General features: G+C 47.2%; 3 protein-coding genes across 3 annotated transcripts; all 3 read left to right on the plus strand.

Moving 5' to 3' along the window:
• Nucleotides 1-3,496: 3,496 nt before the first annotated feature.
• Nucleotides 3,497-9,908, plus strand: IAQ61_008743 (uncharacterized protein; the record flags this gene model as incomplete). The annotated part of the gene is made up of 2 exons (XM_066098109.1): nucleotides 3,497-7,852; nucleotides 7,904-9,908. Exons 1-2 carry the CDS (start codon nucleotides 3,807-3,809, stop codon nucleotides 9,906-9,908), a joined length of 6,051 nt encoding a protein of 2,016 aa, XP_065951748.1. The 5' UTR covers nucleotides 3,497-3,806.
• A 669-nt stretch (nucleotides 9,909-10,577) lies between these two features.
• Nucleotides 10,578-13,660, plus strand: IAQ61_008744 (uncharacterized protein; the record flags this gene model as incomplete). The annotated part of the gene is made up of 3 exons (XM_066098110.1): nucleotides 10,578-10,749; nucleotides 11,150-11,184; nucleotides 11,207-13,660. Coding segments are annotated over 3 exons (2,661 nt in total), but the record flags the coding sequence as incomplete, so codon positions are not given.
• Nucleotides 13,661-14,401: 741 nt separating this feature from the next.
• On the plus strand, nucleotides 14,402-16,548 carry IAQ61_008745 (uncharacterized protein; the record flags this gene model as incomplete). The annotated part of the gene is made up of 3 exons (XM_003836333.2): nucleotides 14,402-14,516; nucleotides 14,590-15,068; nucleotides 15,124-16,548. 3 exons carry the CDS (start codon nucleotides 14,402-14,404, stop codon nucleotides 16,546-16,548), a joined length of 2,019 nt encoding a protein of 672 aa, XP_003836381.2.
• Nucleotides 16,549-17,120: the final 572 nt, after the last annotated feature.

Consider the following 17,120-nt stretch of genomic DNA (forward strand, 5'->3'; position numbering starts at 1 on the left):
GTGCCTTTTTCTATATAAGTTCTTCCTTATCTACCTCTAGCTTTTCTTTTCTCTCCTTTAGAGCCTAATTACTAAGAAGAGCCTTTTATTGCAAAGTTTATAGTTACAGACTAATAACAAGTTAGGAACGTGTTATAAACGTGTTTTGCAAAGCATACCTTTAGGTTGCTGTTAGTAGAGGAGAAGAGCCTAGTGGTGGAGAAGATAGAAAAGGGGCTGGTGAACTTCTTTTTAATACTACTCTACTACTTGCCCTCTAGCTTTAGGCTTTTAAGCGTGCTCTTTTATTTCTTATTAGGACTAAGATATATCTAGTTAAGTTAGATATAGCAAGACTTGCTTTATTATTATCTAGAGTGTTATTATTATTACAGGACGCGTTCTAAATATATTCTAAACATGTTTTAATTAGTAAATATGCATAACGCTAGTATAAGACTTACTTTCTCCCCTCTAAAGCTTTTTAAGGTACCTTTGCTTAAGCCTATTAGGAGTTCTATAGTTATAGCGTATTCTAAACTTGCTCTAGGCTTTAAACTCTTTTATATCCTACAGATCTATCTAGTGTGCACTACACGATGTTACTTATATAATTCTAACAGGTTAAGAATAGGTTATAAACTTACTTCTAAGTAGCCTTAAGAATACTTATATACTTACTAGTTTTATATCCTTTCTAGCCTGCTTGCTTAGCTGCATTTAAATAAGATTCTAGTTTTTCCTATACCTCTTTTAACATTTTACTATAGCATTGCACAATCCTAGCAGCAATTACTAGGTTTTTCTTATAGATTGCCTAGTTTTAGGTATCTTTAGAGGGTTCGTGTTCTAATTATATAAGAATAAGTTAGGAACACGTTTAGAATAGGTTTAGAATATGTTTACTTACGTAAGAGGAGGTTAGTAAGCTAAAAGTATTCCTCTACTATTAATGCCTGTAGTAATTTACTTAGACGTAAAGAGGTAGTATTATCTAGCTCTCTTTTATATGCTTTGTAAATACTTCTTTGTAGATATACTTAACAAAATCTTATGCAAGATTAAAGTTGCTAGCGCTAGTCACGCTTATAGGGATTAATTAACTAGAGATAGCGCCTAAGTCCTAGAAACAAGTTAGAAACACGTTACAAACATATTACAGTGCGCTATAAAACTTGCCTGTTATCTGCTTGTTATATATATTAATAGTAGTCCTATAGAATCCCTATAAGTAAATATACCTTTATAACACTTATCTTTTTGTAAGTGCTTTACACTTCTAAAAGAAGTTAGTAATAGTAACTTAATATATCTTAGTTATATCCTTATCTATAATAATTTAGCTAAGTGTAATAACTGCAACGTGTTAGAAACGTGTTATAAACCTGTTCTTAATACGTACGCTTCTTTTCCTATAGGTAGAAGATTACTATTAGAATCTCTACCTATGCCTTATATAACCTCTTATATAACATATCTATCTAGAACGTGTCTTAATCTAATAGAATTAATGCCTACTCTTTAAAAAGGCAAATAATTAAGTTACCTAAGCTTAATGTAAAGATTTGCTATATATACGCCTATAGTAACGTGTTAATAATATATTCTAAACCTATTCTCTTATACTATGTATAGTTTTAGGATCCTAATACTTTGTCCTCTACTTATAGTGTACTCCTCTAAGGCTACTCTTAAATAGGAACTATAGAAGCTTTTCACGCTTTATAATACGTAAGATTTTATCTTTATTTGCGAAGCTAATATATATTTCTTTAATAGAATAGAAACCTTTAAGTTAGAGATAGGTTTAGAGCTAGGTTAAGTTTAGGAACTAGGCTATAACAAGTTAGGAACATATTTATAATAGGTTGCAAATAACTTATATTATATAAGCTATAGAGTAAGCATAGGCTACAACACCTTTACTACTTCCTTAATATTACTATTAGATAGTATTAAGGGAGGAGGAGGTATATATATATATATACTAAAAGAAATAATAGCAAAAAAAGGTATTGCTACTATATCTATTAGTATAATTACTTAGAAGGTAACTTTATATAGGATTTTAAATAGAGATCCTTACCCTTATAGATAATTAACGCCTAGAATATATTAGGAACATGTTAGGAATAGGTTGCAATATGCCTACTACACTTCTTTATCTAGCTTAACTGTGGCTTAACCACAGAATATAAAGCAGGACTACTAGAAAGATTTAATATCTCCCTAGTTAGAAGACCTTATAGATATGTAGAGTCTACCTCTAGTAGTACCTAACTAAAATAATGTTTTTTCCTAGTAGCAGATATTAGGCTATAGTTCTAATAGCTAATATATAGTTAAGCCTATTCTACAATTTGCTAACTTATTATTAATATATTTTAAACATGTTTAAGTTTTACTCCCTACCTAATTTACTATAGTCCTTATTATAGGATAATAAGACACCTAGTAGTCCTTATAAATCCTTAAAGAGAAGCGCTTAATAAGGCTATAATAATAGCTTCTTATTTATAGTTCTCTTTATAGAATTTTCTTAGGTACTACACTTTTTAAGGTTTAGATCTAATTATATAATACGTTATTAACAATGTAATAAGAACACGTTTATAACATGTTCTTAAGATACTTATATGCTTTTACCCTAGAGTATTAGTATTTATACTAGCTTGCTAGCTAGCTGTTAAAGAATAGTAAAGTTATAGGCCTATTAAGATAGATAGACTAGTAGGAGTATTATACCTGCTAGAATTAGAACAATTTAAGAACGTGTTCTTAACATGTTACCTATGTAGCCTATATAAGCACCTCTTCTCTTATTAGGTAAGAGCTATCTTTATATTACTAAACTAGTATTATATACCTATACCCTTAGCTATATAATTAAGGGTATACTAGGAGAATAGCTGCATGCTTAATAATTACTAGTATAAGTAGTGGTCCTTAACTATTACTATAAGTAAGGTATATATTATGCCCCTATAATGTGTTACTAACCTATTCTAAACTTATTCTATTTACTTTTACTTACTTCCTTAACGCTACTACTACTATCCTCCTCTAGCACTTTATACAGTTACCTAAATTTATCTCTAATATTACTATCTAGTTTAGATACGTTGTCTAGTACTACTATACTAAACTCTAGTATAGTATTTAGGAACGCCTATATATTATTAAGAATAGGTTTAGAACACGTTTAAAAAAGATAGTAATAAAAACTACGTTTACTTGCTTAAATTACCCTAATTTATACTTAACTATAGGCTAGTTTATATAACTATAAAAATTTGCCGCTGTGACGTGGACTTGAACCTACAGGGATATTCTAACCACTCGGAGTAAAGCCCAAGTCGCCCGACGCTAAACCCATGGTCATATGACATGCCACCACCGACACACGCACGCGCGCGCGCAAACAGTCGTTTATTGGCCCGTCCCTTCTGTCTATAAAAGCCGTCCCTTGCGCTTGGTTTGGGCGGGGTTTTTTTTGTGGTGTATTACGGTACCCTTTCTTCATACACAGACGCGCATTCATACACGCATACACACATACACACACGCTTATGCGAAAAGCATCGAAGCGGGCGCATTTGAAGGGAGGCTTGGGGCATTGTTCACTCTAGATAGCATCTCCAATCTTCTCATAGACTGGCGCAGAAGTTGTGTGTGTGTCTATAGAGTGAGGCACTGGGTGGGCAATGTTCAAGAGCGTTCCAGTATCGCCTTCCCGAAGAGTGTGTGACTGCCTGATTGAGGACGGCCGGTAGCTATCATCATGGCTGAGATCCTCGAGGGGATCAAGTAAGTTCTTTGCGGCTTAAATGCCTCTGGTCTCATTTACCTTGTTTTACCTTGTCTTTGTTTCACCCGACCTGCTTTACTTTACTTCTCTTTCCTATGTAGTGACCTCCTTGTTGAATCTCACGCGCACACTCCCCAACCCTACCCTCCTCTCCCATATTCACTTCCACACCAGTATGTCTGACTGCCTCGTTTCGTACAGTGAGCTCCGAGAGCTACCCGAAGACCAGCATCTATTCTGCCCGCGCATCGGCGCCAACGATGGATCGACCTACTACGATGAAGACGTTGCAGGCGAACCAGAAGTCGACGCCACTGAACTCGAGGAACGGAGACTGAAGATACGAGAAGCTGAGGATCGTAAATGGACAGTGCTCAAGTCCATGGAAATATTGGCTTTCGATGGCGACGAGGCCGCACCGCACAAGGAATGGCTAACAAGCCGTCTCGACACACTCATGCAGACCTGCGATGTCTGCGTACGGGTGTTCTATCAGTCGAGGGCAGAGTGGAGGACGCGGCTAATCGACTCTTATGATGAGGACAACATTGCCGACTTCTTGCAGGTGGTTGACAATCAGTGCATAGGGCGCATACGAAGAGGGCTGGATGAATCGACTGATGTTCTGCGTAAACTCGAGCCGGCAGAGCGTAAGATCAGCAAGGTGCCAGTATGGTGTACCTATGCCTTCTTCGAGGCGCTAAGCTGCGATTATGTGGTCCGCAGCGAGGAATTCCTTCAGCAGCATTTTGATGCGCCATTCGACATGGTGCAGACGAAGAAGCGTTTGAAAGTACAGACCTGTTTACCAGCCATGACGCGCTTCTTGTTCTGTAGAAATCCGAGGCGTCTCAAGTGGGCGACGGAGTCATGGTCTACGTTCAAGCGCAACATCATCAAGTCCGAATTCGAATGGGCTGTGCGAGATCACCTTGTAAGCGTCATGATGAAGGTCCAGATGAATAACCTTGACCTGTCGCTCGTATCACTCTTCTGGAACGGTGCGCGACTCATCATCAGCAGAATGGACCGAGACCTAATCACCGACTGCATCCGAGGTCTGGACGGAGACTTTTACCGCCTAATGCTCGATCATCTTTCACTGCAGTCGGAGGGCTTCCTGGACTTGACCGCAACCATGAAGCAGCTTTTAGAAACTTCCCCCGTGGATTATTGGGAGGGAATGAATGCTGTTACTCCGTCAATCGCGACCGTGGTAGAGCAGGTGTTCAATAGCCCGGTCTTGAACCAGCTGCTTCTTGCGGCGACTGCAACCGACAAGCAGAGCATGGATAACTTACATGCTGCGTTCAGCTGGATTCCGTCTCTCTTATCGACAATCAAGGAATCCCATCTTGGTCCTGCCATTCGCCCCTTTGGCCACGCCCTGTTCGAACGCTTCCAGTCAGATAGGTATCCACGCGTCGCGAGAGACTTATGCTTCAGAGAAGGTCTGAAGGTACTTGATTACGCGTTCCGAAAAATGGGACAGGGGAAATCAATTGACAAGTTCGTGGGTCAGCCCACTGTCAATGGTATGCTAGATATGCTCTCAAGGCACATACAAGTACTAGTTTCGAGCCTCAAGCGATTCAAGAACGATCCAAACTTCCAGGAGGATATGCAGCTCGCGCTTTCTGTCATCCAACATGCCTTCCAGCTCGAGGCGCAGTCACTGATTATCGAGCGACAGCTCATCTCAGCGAAACAGCCCTCGCCTACGGAGACGCCTCCTTCGAGTCCAATTTGGAAGACAGTCTTGAAAGCGATAGATTCGCAGAGCCTGGAATTGGCTACTCATTTGTTGATCGCTGGTCGAAATCTGATTGGTCTGGAACCGCTGCAAATGAAGCCCGGAGTTGACAAGATACCTGCGACTGTGCGGCATTTCAATAACCGCTTCGAACTCCTATCTCAGTCTATCACTGATGTGGTCGACCGACTCTCGGAGTTCGACCCGACACAACTGCAAGCGCTGTTCGAAAAGCAGTCGGCTGCCAGCGCCATTGTCTCGTTGCTTTTCTCATCAACAGAGGGCACAAGGAATTCGGCGATCGAGCTCCTCAAGGTCATCAGCTCGGAGGAAGAACGTAGTGACGCACTCCAGCACATTCTCAAGGTTCACTACAGGAACGTCACTCAAGGCATCTCTGACTCGATTCGACAAGTCAGACACAAGAAGGCCTTCGCTCCCGCGCCAAGTATGATTAGAATGTGCTCTGAAATCATCGAGGCGATGTGCAACTCGCAAAATGGAATCCTGCGAGCTCGAGAGTTTACCTCTGACGATGCTGGAGTCACGATGAATTTCTGGAAGAACCTCTGGGACTCCTTGACGATGATCTTCGCAACAACAGAGGCTTGGAGCAACCTGGGCTTTTACGAGAAGTCTATGATGATGGACTTCTGCAGAAATACGATGGAATTTGCCGACGCACTGTTCGATCAATGCAGCATCTTCGCAACCGCCTTGAAAGGGGGCTCTGCCGATGAAGAAGGTGCTCCTTCAAAGACTGCTCTACTTAGAGAGCTCTTGGCTCTCCCTGCGAATGCCATGGATGGCCTGGTGAAATGGCTGCGTCTTCGCGATGAGTTCTTGTCGAGCAAATCTACGACTTTGATTAGCAAACTTCTTGACAGACTACATGCTGTCTCTATCGAAGTCGACATCAATGCGTTGACATACATGGAGAAGATCCTTTCTGGCGAAGTTCGCGCGAAGCTTAGCGCTACTCAACAAGCTACGCTTCAACAGGCTCTCGAGAAGCATCTTGGGCGTTCTCTTGTAAAGGAAGAGGAACCGGTAAAGCCAAAGCAGGCCTCCATAAGCAAATGGATGTCTACTGGTGCGATGCCGACGCCCTCGGAAGGCAAAGCGAAGCTGTTGGCTAGCTTGACCTCGGGTTCGAGCGCCTTCCAAGCCAAACGTGAGCAAATGCGAGCTTCTGACGCCAAAGCTGCAAAGCTCAAGGCTATGGAAGATCAGAGGAATGCTTCGTCAGATGAATTTAGGCGCAAGCGACAACTTGAGCTTGAGAGACGGAACAAGGAAAAAGAGGCTGCGATTGTAAAGGCCAGAGCAGCAAGGGGCCTTGGATCACACAACGCGGAAGCAGGCTCCGGTCTCGAGGGCCTGGGCGTCCTAGGCAAGGATCAAGCAGCAAAGGGTGAGGGCCTGATGCACTCCTCCGATGAATCCGAAGATAGCGATGGTGACATTGACGAGGAACTTTTCGGGATGAAGAAGGAGAAAGTAAAGACAGGCCCAAAAACCAATATTGTCAACGAGATCAAAGTTCAGATGCCTGTCAAGAAGAAACGAGTTCAAAGATCCATCAAGGATATGCGCGCTCGGCTGGCACCCGATCTTGGCTCCTTGCACAGGGCTATCCTAGGATGGAACTATTTCCATGATGGCGATTTCCCGCCCAACTCGCGACCGGAAATATATTCCAAAGTCCTCAGCACGTTCCGGACTCCAAATGACTATCAATCCACATTTGAGCCACTGTTGACTCTAGAAGCATGGCAAGGTTTTGTCAAAGCTCGCGAGGAGAATCAGGCAAGGCCATACGAGGTCCGAATCACGTCTCGAGCCAGTGTCGACGCATTTCAGGAAATAGGCAGTACAATGACACAGAAAGAGAACCAGGAAGTCATGATCTCTGAAGGCGACATCATACTTTTATCACAGTCAAAGTCCCCTTCTGGTAACGAGCCAACTTGCCTTGCAAGGGTGTACAAGGTCAAGAGAAAGAACCAACATATTGAGGTTTCATACCGTGTGGTACCTGGCAACCCTCTTTCGGCCGCTCTGCAGCCAAACAATAGCCTTTTTGGGACTAAGCTGCAGTCCATTACCCCGCTTGAGCGCGAGTATGGTGCGCTGAAGGGTCTCCAATATTACGATCTCTGTGATGAGATTATCCGGGCGAAACCCTCTCCACTCCTCACCTACAAAGACAGCCAGATACAGCCGCTGATCAACACTTACAACGTCAACAATGCGCAGGCAAAGGCAATCAAATCAGCACTCGACAACGATGCCTTCACTTTGATTCAAGGGTAATTGTTGCGCACATTAGAGTCATGGTTGGAATGCTAATAGTGTCACAGTCCTCCCGGTTCGGGCAAGACCAAGACGATTACTGCTATTGTAGGGGCGATACTTACCGACAGTCTCCGAACCCGCGGTACTACTATCAACGTTCCTGGTCAGCAACGTCCCAACACGGCTACGAAGAAGCTATTGGTTTGTGCGCCAAGCAATGCTGCTGTAGATGAGCTGGTTATGCGTTTTATGGATGGCATCACGACACTTAATGGCGAAAAACGCAATGTGAACATCGTTCGTCTCGGTCGCAGTGATGCCATCAAGGTCGAAGTACAGGAGGTGACGCTCGAAACGCTGGTCGCAAAAAAGCTTAACCTGAATTCTTCGGATAGCAAGAATGATGCAGAAGCCAAGTCGAAGATTTTCCAAGAACACAAAATGATCTCCGAGCAGCTCAAGCAGGCGTACATGCAACGAGACACTGGCGAGATCAAGGGTGAAGCTGCTGCGAAGCTCGACGACGACATCAATGCCCTGAGAAGGAGGAAGACTGCGCTTGGGACCAAGATCGATAACGTAAAGGACGAGGAAAAGATACAAAATCGCACTGCAGATTTGGATCGAAGGCGGGCACAGGAGAGCATCTTGAATGATGCGCATATCGTCTGTGCAACGCTCAGTGGTTCCGGTCACGAGATGTTTCAGGGACTGAGCATCGAGTTTGAGACTGTCATTGTCGACGAAGCCGCTCAGTGTGTTGAGATGAGTGCACTCATTCCCCTCAAATATGGCTGTGCCAAGTGTATCCTTGTCGGAGATCCCAAACAACTTCCTCCGACTGTCTTTTCCAAGGAAGCAGCACGCTTCCAGTACGAACAGAGTTTGTTTGTGCGCATGCAGAAGAACCATCCTGACGACGTTCACCTCCTGGATACGCAATATCGTATGCACCCCGAGATCAGCCTGTTTCCCAGCCAAACCTTTTACGACGGCAAATTGTTGGATGGTGGTGACATGGCGGGATTACGCAAGAAGCCGTGGCATCAAAGCATGCTCCTTGGTCCTTATAGGTTCTTTGATGTTCAGGGCCAGCAGGAAGCTGCGCCCAAGGGTCACTCGCTCATCAACATGAAGGAGATCGACATTGCTATCCAATTGTACACCCGGCTAATCTCCGACTACCCTGACTACGACTTCAAGGGCAAAGTGGGCATCATCACACCATACAAGAGTCAACTGAGAGAACTCAAGGCAAGATTCATGGCTCGGTTCGGGGAAAAGACGGATGAGATGATCGACTTCAACACTACAGATGCTTTCCAAGGTCGTGAGAGTGAAATCATCATCTTCTCTTGTGTGCGAGCTTCTCCTGCCGGTGGAATTGGGTTCTTGCAAGACATTCGTCGTATGAATGTCGGTCTTACGCGTGCAAAATCTTCACTTTGGGTTCTGGGTAACTCACAGTCGCTTATGCGCGGTGAGTTCTGGAAGAAGCTAGTCCTGGATGCCAAGAATCGGGATCGTTACACTGGTGGCGACGTGACAAAGATGCTTAATCAACACTCGAGCAAGTACCCAGCTCCCAAACAAGGTTACGTCCAGCCACACCGACCGGATCCATCGGAGCCGATAAGTCGAACCGCAAGCGCCCATTCGGATGGATGTTCAAATCCCCAGCAAAAGCCTATCAAACAAGAGGTCAAGGAAGAGATCAAAGAAGAGCCCATGAAGGAACGCACATTAGTGCATCATGGCAAGCGCAAGTTTGAGCAGCACGGCGAAGGTGTCGAAGTCAAGGGCGAGAGTAGCGATGTCGACATGGAGGATGCACTGTCGGACTGTGCATCCAATACTAATACCCTCAATGGCGGTAGTGGCCGTTCGACACCAGCAGCATTTGCAGACGCTTCTCGTGACACAAGCAAGGGTCCCAACGGTACGGCCACTCCAACGGCCATCGATCCTCTGCCTGGCGATGTGATCGGGGCAATGGCGAAACCAAAGATTCGCAGACGGCCGCGTGAACCGCCCAATCCGTTTATGACGAAGAAGCCCAGGACTAGATGATCATTGCAATTGAAAAGTGTGGGGGAAATATCGTTTTTAGTTATGCTCGTCAGCGTCATTTGGCGTTTGCATAGCGTGGCTTACGACCATTTCCGAAAATTTGCCCTTGGCGGGCAATTCGTGCCATTATTTATTTACTTGTAGACATCTAGTCATGAAAAGTAGACTTGCTCGGCGACATTACGGGCTGGAGACACTTGAAGTTGGGTAACATTGGCCACAAGGTGTGTGAAAGGCGCCCATGGCTAAGGTCTGACAGGCAAAGATCGACCACTAAACAGTGACGCGCCGTGATGAGATCTGTGCTATCCACCTCTGGTGTGCTTCCACCTTTGAAATTTCTCCTTTCCCAAGCTCACCAAATAATTGCTGATCGTTCACACCGCTCCAATCGCAGCAATGCATGTTGAATGCTCGGGGCGATCCTGTGAAATCGTTCTCGCGATTTTCGACATGTGCCGTTGTTGTGTATCAGGAACGGCATACAATGTGAATGGGACTGCTCCACAATTTACTTCCACGCCTTGTGGTTACACCAAGTACGATATACACCGCACCCCACGACATGACAAGAACCCCGCCGGATCCCTCAGGCCCATCATGCAACGGTTTTGACAGTTTGCGCGGGTCCAACGTCTTGCCTTGGCCTCTTGGCTAGCCTGCCTACAGATTCCCAAGCATAAGATCGGAAAACTGGTCTCCCTTGCAGTGCTTATAGAAGCGGCTGAGTTGCACGGCACTCTCGCGAATTCTCGTCACACTCCAACGCCAATCCCCCTCGTACGCCTTGTACAACGTGGCCGGGCGCTAATCGCCGCTCTCATAGCCACCAGATCCTGGCGTACGTAGGTACCTAGCCTGGCCAGCACCTTAATATCAACGACATCACCGCCGGTGTGAACGGGGTGCAGCGGGATTTGATCTGGCGCAAATCGCCAAGGACACTCTTTACCGCAACTTATATTTTGATATCTTTTCATACTGTGTAGCCTGCGTTTAGAGACATCGACACGTCAAACCCCAATTCGACTACTGTTGCTGGTTCGCTCTCAATGTGCTGCTGTGCCACGTAGCAGTACCTCTTGCTGGCACGAGTTGAAGACTTCTGGGTACGCTCAGATCCACTGCAGGAAGTACTGCATGATTTTCCTCCCTTCGGACATCGTGGAGTTTCTTCCTTGCAAGGAAGTCGACGCACAAAAGCTGCCAATCGCCGCTGCCCCTGGCTAAGGTTACAGCAGAGCTCAGCTGTCTTCGTGAAATACAACACCACTGCGTCTGCTGAACTACCAAAGTAGTGGTTGTGCCACGTTCTCAAGCCCTATTCCCTGCTGAACTTTCCGGATTGGTACTCACAGCTCGCGCATTGGCATCAGTTTGGGAGGGGTTGTGGCAGTCTGGCGGCTGCTCATAAGCCGGTCGCAGTCATGAGCTTCTCCACCTCCAGAAGCTCTACGGAAAGCCTTTTGAACTCCTTCCCAATGTTTGGCCACCCTGGTATCTCTGCACTCGAATACGCTGGGAGCCTCGAGGCTGCACGCAAGAGGAACACAAACGAGACGTTGGATTCTCTCCGTTGCAAGTCCACCGTCTCGACGCAGGACGAAAACGTCACTCCACCCACCACAGCAGGCATTGATCCGACTGGCTCTGGCTTTGGCTCGTCACCGCCTCTTCATTATATAGACGAGTTTGGCTGTCAACAAAGAAGAAGAGGGACCTTTCTCAACCACACGCCACGGGACTTTGAAATGCGATCACCCAAGAACGTGGAGGTGTACCGACCATCACGATCTTCTTCTAATGAGAACTACTCACGGCCGAGGACTCTGTCTTATCGCGGAACACCAAGTGAGGGTTGTCAGACGCAGGCAAGCCAATACGCATATTGCTCGTCACCAGAGTCACAAATCGTGGGGAAGAGGATCACCATCAACCGTGGCGCCCCAGCCGAGCTTGACTCGACCGAAGTAGGAACCCCTACCACATTGAATGTCTACCAACCATCAGCCAACGGTCACCGTCGCTCATTTTCAGTGCCTTTGGTCAAGACCGCAACACAACAATTATGCTCCAGCTATACGTCAAGTCACGAAACAAACATCCGAAGTGCGAGTATTCCAGCAATCTTCCCCCAAGAGAAGAAGCAGCGACGACGTCAAACGCCTTTCAAATTCGGTAGTCCAAAGTCTAACAACGTTGCACGGCATGCACCACTGGAATCTTGGGTCGCGGAACATCGCCGGAAAGAGTCTAATGAAGGCGTCCTCGACTTACTTCCCTCCCTCGAAACTGGTCAAGATGAAGAGATGGGCACTTTTGGTGTGATTCAACGGTACTTTGATAGTCAGAGTGGCGGGCCGGTATCTTCGCCCAATACCTCCTCCGATGCCTGCTCTCCCTGCCCCTCAGATACACCACCAGTGCAGTCGAATCCTGTCCTGCAAAGTCCATTCAGAGCGTCCGCGGCCATCTTTCCCATTGATGAGCTGCATTTTTTAAACGGGCCACCGCCTGCCGTTCCGGATCGCAGCCCAAAACGTTTGACGAACCCCTGTTTTCCGCTAAACATCCAAGTCGAGTCTACCATATCCGTGGACAGCGAGTTTGTCTTTGCCGCTGAGGGGCAGTATTCGCCGTACAATCAGGAGAAAGGCGGGCTCCATATTCCGAAGAAACAGGTTCCGAAACGTGTCGACGTGGGACAAGCTGATCTTGCGGGCTCAGCCATCGTTGGCAAGGAAGCGCCACCAATTCTCGACCACAATGCGCTGACGGCGAAGTTCCATCGCGGTTGCAATGATCAGACTTACTACCGCTTGGGACTCAACGACTTCCATTACTACCTTAGAAACACTGGGCCGTCACCAGAACCTCAGCCGAATACTCGACAACAGCGCAAGAAGACCGGTATGCGGTTGTTCAAGGTCAAGCAGCGGAAGACACTCGCAGCCCGGGTTGGGTCTGTAGAAGGCTCACCACAGAGATCGAACAAGGAGTCTCCTATACCGGCTTGCGCGCGCGAAATGACAACTGCGGGTGGAGCCAAACATCTCAAGATTGTGATTCCAACTGAAGCCATGATCAGCACCCCGTCACTGGCTCTCGTACGACCGGCGTCCCAATCAAAGCCCAAGAACCGCTCAAGATATGTCTCCCTCATGGGTGACTCCTTCACAGAAGAAATGCTCAATCCACTCGCAAGCCCACAAGTCGAACGCATCATATCAGGCTCCGGCTCCAACACACCCCCACGAGCGCCGCTTCAACCAACATCCAACTCTCCACGCAGTCCCAAAAGAACGCCTACATCGCCCAAGCCCATTCCCGTAGACAACCATCCTCTAGCCTCGCGCGAAGAACAGACACGAGCTCGCAAACTGCGTGATCTCCAACGTATAAAGAAGAAGCCCCTGTCCGCGCCAGCCCACGCTCCACCGCCAACGCTGGAAAAACAGCAGGCCGAGGTCGTACCCCATGCACCGCTCACACCGGCGCAAACACCCGAGCCCATTCGCGAGCGATCTCTCGACAGCGGGCATGAAGATGAGGCCGAGAACGGGGCGTCGACAAGGTACAAGATGCACAAGATGCACGAGAGGGTTGTTTCGCTGCAGCGCCAGAATGAGCAGTTGACCGAGGCGCTGGCGAAGATTGTGGGCCTCGAGTTGGAGGAGGGCGAGATTCGGACGCAGGATGTGCTGGAGGCGTGTAGGAAGATTCGGTTCTTTAGGACGCCGGGGGTTGTGTGAGGGATGTGGGCTTTTGTTTAGCGCGGGGTTAGGGTGATGAGGGAAGGATGGGGAAGAGGGGATGATGGGTGAATATTCATGATGGGGTCATTTCCGTTTCTTTTCTGTGTAGCGAAGATATTGTTCTTGTTCTTGGCTTTTTAAGCAGGTAGACTGTGTTTCCCACGTCTCCTCTTACTCTTTCCTATGTGTTTTCATGTTTCAATGCGTACGACTCATCATAGCTATTTAATGTATATAGTAATTATCCCGCCCTAGCTGATAGGGGATTCCTCACGATTGCGTACATCTCTTCTGTGGTGCTGTGATATGACTGTATGACTGTTATCATGTTTTGTTTGGTTCAGCTGGATTGTGGGAAAGGGTTGGGAGGCTGGGTGTGGGATGGTGTGGGTTTGGTATGGGTTTGAGACTGTGAGAATGTTGGGTTGGGGGTATGGTGTGTGGGCTGGAAAGGGGTTAGGTTTGGTAACGTCGTGCATACTTCAAAGAGGGAACAGACTATACTCACCATGGACATGTTGACCAAAAATGGTATGCTCTCCAGAATCACTTGGGGAGAAAGCATAGAAACTCAAACGATTGCTACAGGCCAATTATCTGAAGTCAAAGATACTGATATTGATTCCTCTTGACGTCAACCGGGACGCCTTGCCAAAGACAGGGCTAGCGTGCAGTCGCACCTCAACGTTCAGCCAGTAATTCACTTTCATAGAACCACAAAGCCCCACTTTGCTCGACATGGAATCATCGTCTTCCATTACACGAGCGGATTCCGTATACGCTGACTCGATTGATCAAGTTTCGATTCGCTTGCTTCGCTTCTCAGAGTCAGAGGATGATGGTGTCTTCACTGGTATGATGTTCCCCCTATGCCCTTGGTACGTCTGTGGTGTGCATACAAACTGATGCACGTGATTCCTCTCCAGGTAAATTAGAAACATTTCGCCTTGCAAGTGCGCCGCATTTCTACACCGCAAGCTATGTCTGGGGAACCAAGACGTACTCGAGCACAACCGTTCGGCTGAAAACCGGATCGCTATCTGTGCTGAGCAGTCTGGCTCCTTTCATGCACATGGTCACAAAGCATAAAGATTTCGGCAACGACGACTGGTGGTGGATTGACTCGCTATGCATCAATCTGGAAAATGGGCACGAACGGGAGAAGCAGATACAAATCATGGCAGATATCTACAAGAGGGCGAAGAGAGCGATAATATGGTTGGGTGAAGAGCGAGAAGAAGGCAGTGATTGTACTGGTGCGATTGAGTTCCTGCACTATCTTTCCACCCTGCAGGTTGCTTTTGATAGAGATGATGCGGCGATGCGGCAAAATCTCGAGGATCCAGAGTTTACTTCCAAGTGTGCGGCTGTGAGCAAATTGCTATTCAGGCCATGGTGGACTCGGGTACGTGGAACGGGATCAATGTTTAAAACATATCCTCACTAAAGATTGACACCAGGTCTGGACGCTACAAGAGTTTGTACTCTCCAAAGAAGCGAAGCTCTACTGTGGCCCAAAAAGCATCAGCCGTGGCAAGCTCAAGAGCGCTGTGTACAGCATCTTTCTATGCAGCACCATCAGCAGCGATTTCGAACACGAACTAGTGCCTCGTGTAGCATTTGATGGAGCCTTTAATCGCAGGAGGATTCACCAATGGCATACCAGAATCGATTCTCGAGGCATCAGCTTGATTTCCATCATGGCTTACCTGGGCAACCACTCGGCAACGGATAGCAGAGATCGCATCTTCTCTGTATTGGGGCTTATCACTTCGAGAGATCGCAAGCTGATTGGGACACCGGAGTATAGCTCGAGTGCGGAGCTCCAGTTTGCAAAGCTCGTACGCTCGTTTTGGAACGAATATGGGAGCCTGGATATCATTTGCTTTGTCCACTTATTCAGTCGCTTCTCTGGACCATTTGATCCTGGCCCGGATAATTCGGTGCCTCACTGGGCGCCAGACTGGAGAGCCACGATCGAATTTGCCTCCCCTGTTCCCATGATGGTAAGTCAGAGTGCTAGCGAGCACATTGGAAACTTCCGACCGCTCAAGTCTGCTACTTGGAACGCAACATACAATGCACCTGGCGAACTGAGCAAAAAAGCAAACGTACATTTCTCCCATGACCTCCAAGTGTTGCATTGCGACGGTGTCATACTAGACACAATCCATGGACTCGGCGGCCTAGACGACCGTCAACTCCGCTGCCAAAGTTTCATCTGCGCAGAAACTGGCCACACGATCCTCCAGTCTAGCACAAACCAGCAATCAGGCCCAAGAGCCAACATGCTCCCCACCGACTGGATCGAGCTCATCGCCCGCTCCCTCGTTCTCAATCGACAAGACAAGTACTTCTGCTTCCACGCACCAACCCACTACACCACCGACTTCCTCCACCTCTGCCACGCATGCCTCGCCCACGCGCCCGTCGACTGGAGCTTTTCAACCTGGTTCGAGCACAACAAAGCCCTCGTCTTCGGCACCCAAACCCTCCTCGACCTCGTAACCAATATCCCCTCTGAACCCCCGTCTTCAAGGTCAGACCTACGTCGCCCGCCTTCCTATCCCGTTCGCCCGAGGAGCGACTTTGGTTCAGACAAGCCTGATGGCTTTCTCTCCCGCTTCCACGATACAGTGCGGAAGAAGGCGCGGCGCCTTATGGTTACGCATCAAGGCATCGTGGGCATGGCGCCTTGTCGTGCGCGGTCGGGTGATGTAGTCGCCGTCATTTTCGGCTGCAGTATCCCACTTGTGCTGCGCGCGGTAGGCCAGGGGTCCTGGCAAGTCGTTGGGGAAGCGTATGCGCATGATTTCATGAACGGGGAGGTTGTGGGCCTGGTGAAGAGGGGGAAGAAAGATGGGTGTCGGTTTCGACTTGTTTGAGATTGAGGGATTATGTTTCTTCGACACTATAGTTTCCCTATTTGATCTGGAGATGTGTTATTTCATGCAAAGTGGAATATTCGTCTAATGCACTTCTTTCATTCTGGATCCACGTACCCATATATTTCAAGTGTGGTCTATCAAACACCCACTTATCCGCCGATATCGCGATCCGTTCAGTCCTAATATCCTTCTGAGTCGATGAGGCTGGCAAGGCGGATTGCGATCGTGCCAGAAACAGAATCAGCATCAGATTAAAAACCAAGACCAAGACCAGAGCCAGAAACACAAAAGTGCAACCAAACCCAACAATAAAAAACAGAAATCTTCCAAATGATTTTAACTCTTTCTCTATCAGGCAAGACGGGATGTCAAAAACACCGTGCTTGAATCTTTCCAATCTCATTGTCATTCATTCTTTATTTCGTCAAGGAACAGAAACTGCTACTCACAACTCCTCTACCCTTTCTAACTCCCATCACCGTCCAATCACCCCTCAAATCCCCATTTCAGCTAGAACAAGCCCAATCCTATAATCAAAAGCAATCTTGCGCAAACAGGGGCCGCAAATG

The sequence above is a fragment of the Plenodomus lingam genome (assembly GCF_022343315.1).
Source record: "Plenodomus lingam strain CAN1 chromosome Unknown contig_5, whole genome shotgun sequence".
In the NCBI taxonomy this organism is placed as follows: Eukaryota; Fungi; Ascomycota; class Dothideomycetes; order Pleosporales; family Leptosphaeriaceae; genus Plenodomus; species Plenodomus lingam.